This window comes from Phalaenopsis equestris, unplaced genomic scaffold (assembly GCF_001263595.1).
Source record: "Phalaenopsis equestris unplaced genomic scaffold, ASM126359v1 Scaffold200377, whole genome shotgun sequence".
NCBI lineage: Eukaryota > Viridiplantae > Streptophyta > Magnoliopsida > Asparagales > Orchidaceae > Phalaenopsis > Phalaenopsis equestris.
Genome location: NW_018220205.1, coordinates 188,886 through 190,521, shown reverse-complemented (window position 1 = coordinate 190,521; position 1,636 = coordinate 188,886). Strand labels below are relative to the sequence as shown.

The 1,636-nt window shown below is 28.5% G+C and overlaps 1 protein-coding gene across 1 annotated transcript in view; it reads left to right on the top strand.

The window, feature by feature from the left end:
- LOC110035860 (cationic peroxidase 1-like) overlaps positions 1-1,396 on the top strand; it is a 2,105-nt gene extending 709 nt beyond the window's left edge. Inside the window, exons 3-4 of the mRNA XM_020740173.1 lie at positions 401-566; positions 1,011-1,396. Coding sequence (XP_020595832.1) covers positions 401-566; positions 1,011-1,396 — 552 coding nt within the window. The remainder of the gene's footprint in view (positions 1-400; positions 567-1,010) is intronic.
- The last annotated feature ends 240 nt before the right edge of the window (positions 1,397-1,636 follow it).

Here is a 1,636-nt window from a genome sequence, read left to right as displayed (position 1 = left end):
ATATATATATATAACATAAATAGATCTCATAAAATGTGATAGTTATAAGAATATCATTGTGCAATTTTTCAAAAAAGAAAAATATTATAGTACTCCTAAAACTAAAACTCGTAATAATTTCTAAACTATCAAATCGTTATTTACACGTGCAACAATCAAATTATTAAAAAATTTAAAAAATACAAAATAATCAGTTTTGATTTTATCATTAGTTTTGATATTTTGATAAACATTTGAAAAACGGATAAAAAGAGTTTATTTTGCATATAGAAATGTTCCAAGAGCAATATATATAATAAACTATATTTTCAAAATAGTTTTAAGAATATTTTTATAATGGTGGCACCCTTATTATTATTATAATTATTACTAGACTTAACAAAAACTAAACCTTGTCCAGTTAGGAGGGCCTTCATGGACTGTTCTGCTGGGCAGAAGAGATGCAACAACTGCAAGCTTCAGCCAGGCAAATACTGATATTCCTGCGCCAACATTAGACCTTAGTGCTCTCATATCAGCTTTTTCGAAAAAAGGCCTCAGCACCAAAGATATGATATCCCTCGCAGGTGATTAATACTGTAGCTTTATATATATATATATTAAGTTCTCTTAGTATTGTTTAACAATGTAGCAGTTATATATTTTTTATGATTCATGTTTCATTAATCTTATCATATCTATATGTATATGCTTTATTTATTAAATAATATTTGTCGGGCATAACCACATGCCCAACCCATGTCTAAGGTATCATGTCCTACTTTATGAAGACAGCATTCTTTGATGTTATAAATTATCTATAAATCATATATTAATACAAAAATATATGAACCATGATAGATAAAAAAGTAAAAATTGCATCTCCAACAATAGATTTTCATTCTCTCTTAAGACTTCATTCATAACTTGGATGAAATATGTTAACATTCACCAAATTAGATAACAGAATAAAACATAATTTAAACATGCATGTAAGGTATCCTAATAATATTTTTTTTTGTTTTAAACAGGTGCACATACAATAGGGCAAGCAAGATGCACTACATTCCGAAGCCGAATCTACAATGAAAGCAACATTAATACTTCATTCTCTTCATTTCAACAGAACAAATGTCCACTCTCTAATGGTGATGATAACCTCTCTCCACTTGATGAAATTAGCCCAAATTATTTCGATAATTTTTATTACAAAAATCTATTGAACAAAAGAGGCCTTCTACATTCTGATCAGCAACTCTATAGTGGAGGCTCCACAGATTCTCAAGTGTTATCTTATGCATATAATCTCTCCAAATTTCTCAGTGATTTCTCAGTTGCAATAGTAAACATGGGCAATATAAGTCCTCTAACTGGAACAGATGGAGAGATCAGGATTAACTGTAGAAGGACCAATTGATTATAAGATGACTATGAAATTAAAAATAATAGTTATGTTGTTTGTGAGTCATAGTGGATGCCAATATGTATTATGTAAGTTTTTTGTGCTTTAGTTTGTCAGTTGAAATGTGTCAAAAGACATTGTAGAATTTTTTTAAGTTGTAATAATAATCATCGATCGTTTGGAATAAAAAATGAAGCGAAATGCTCAAATGTTATGGTGAAGAAATAAATACATCGTAAATGATAAAAATTTTTT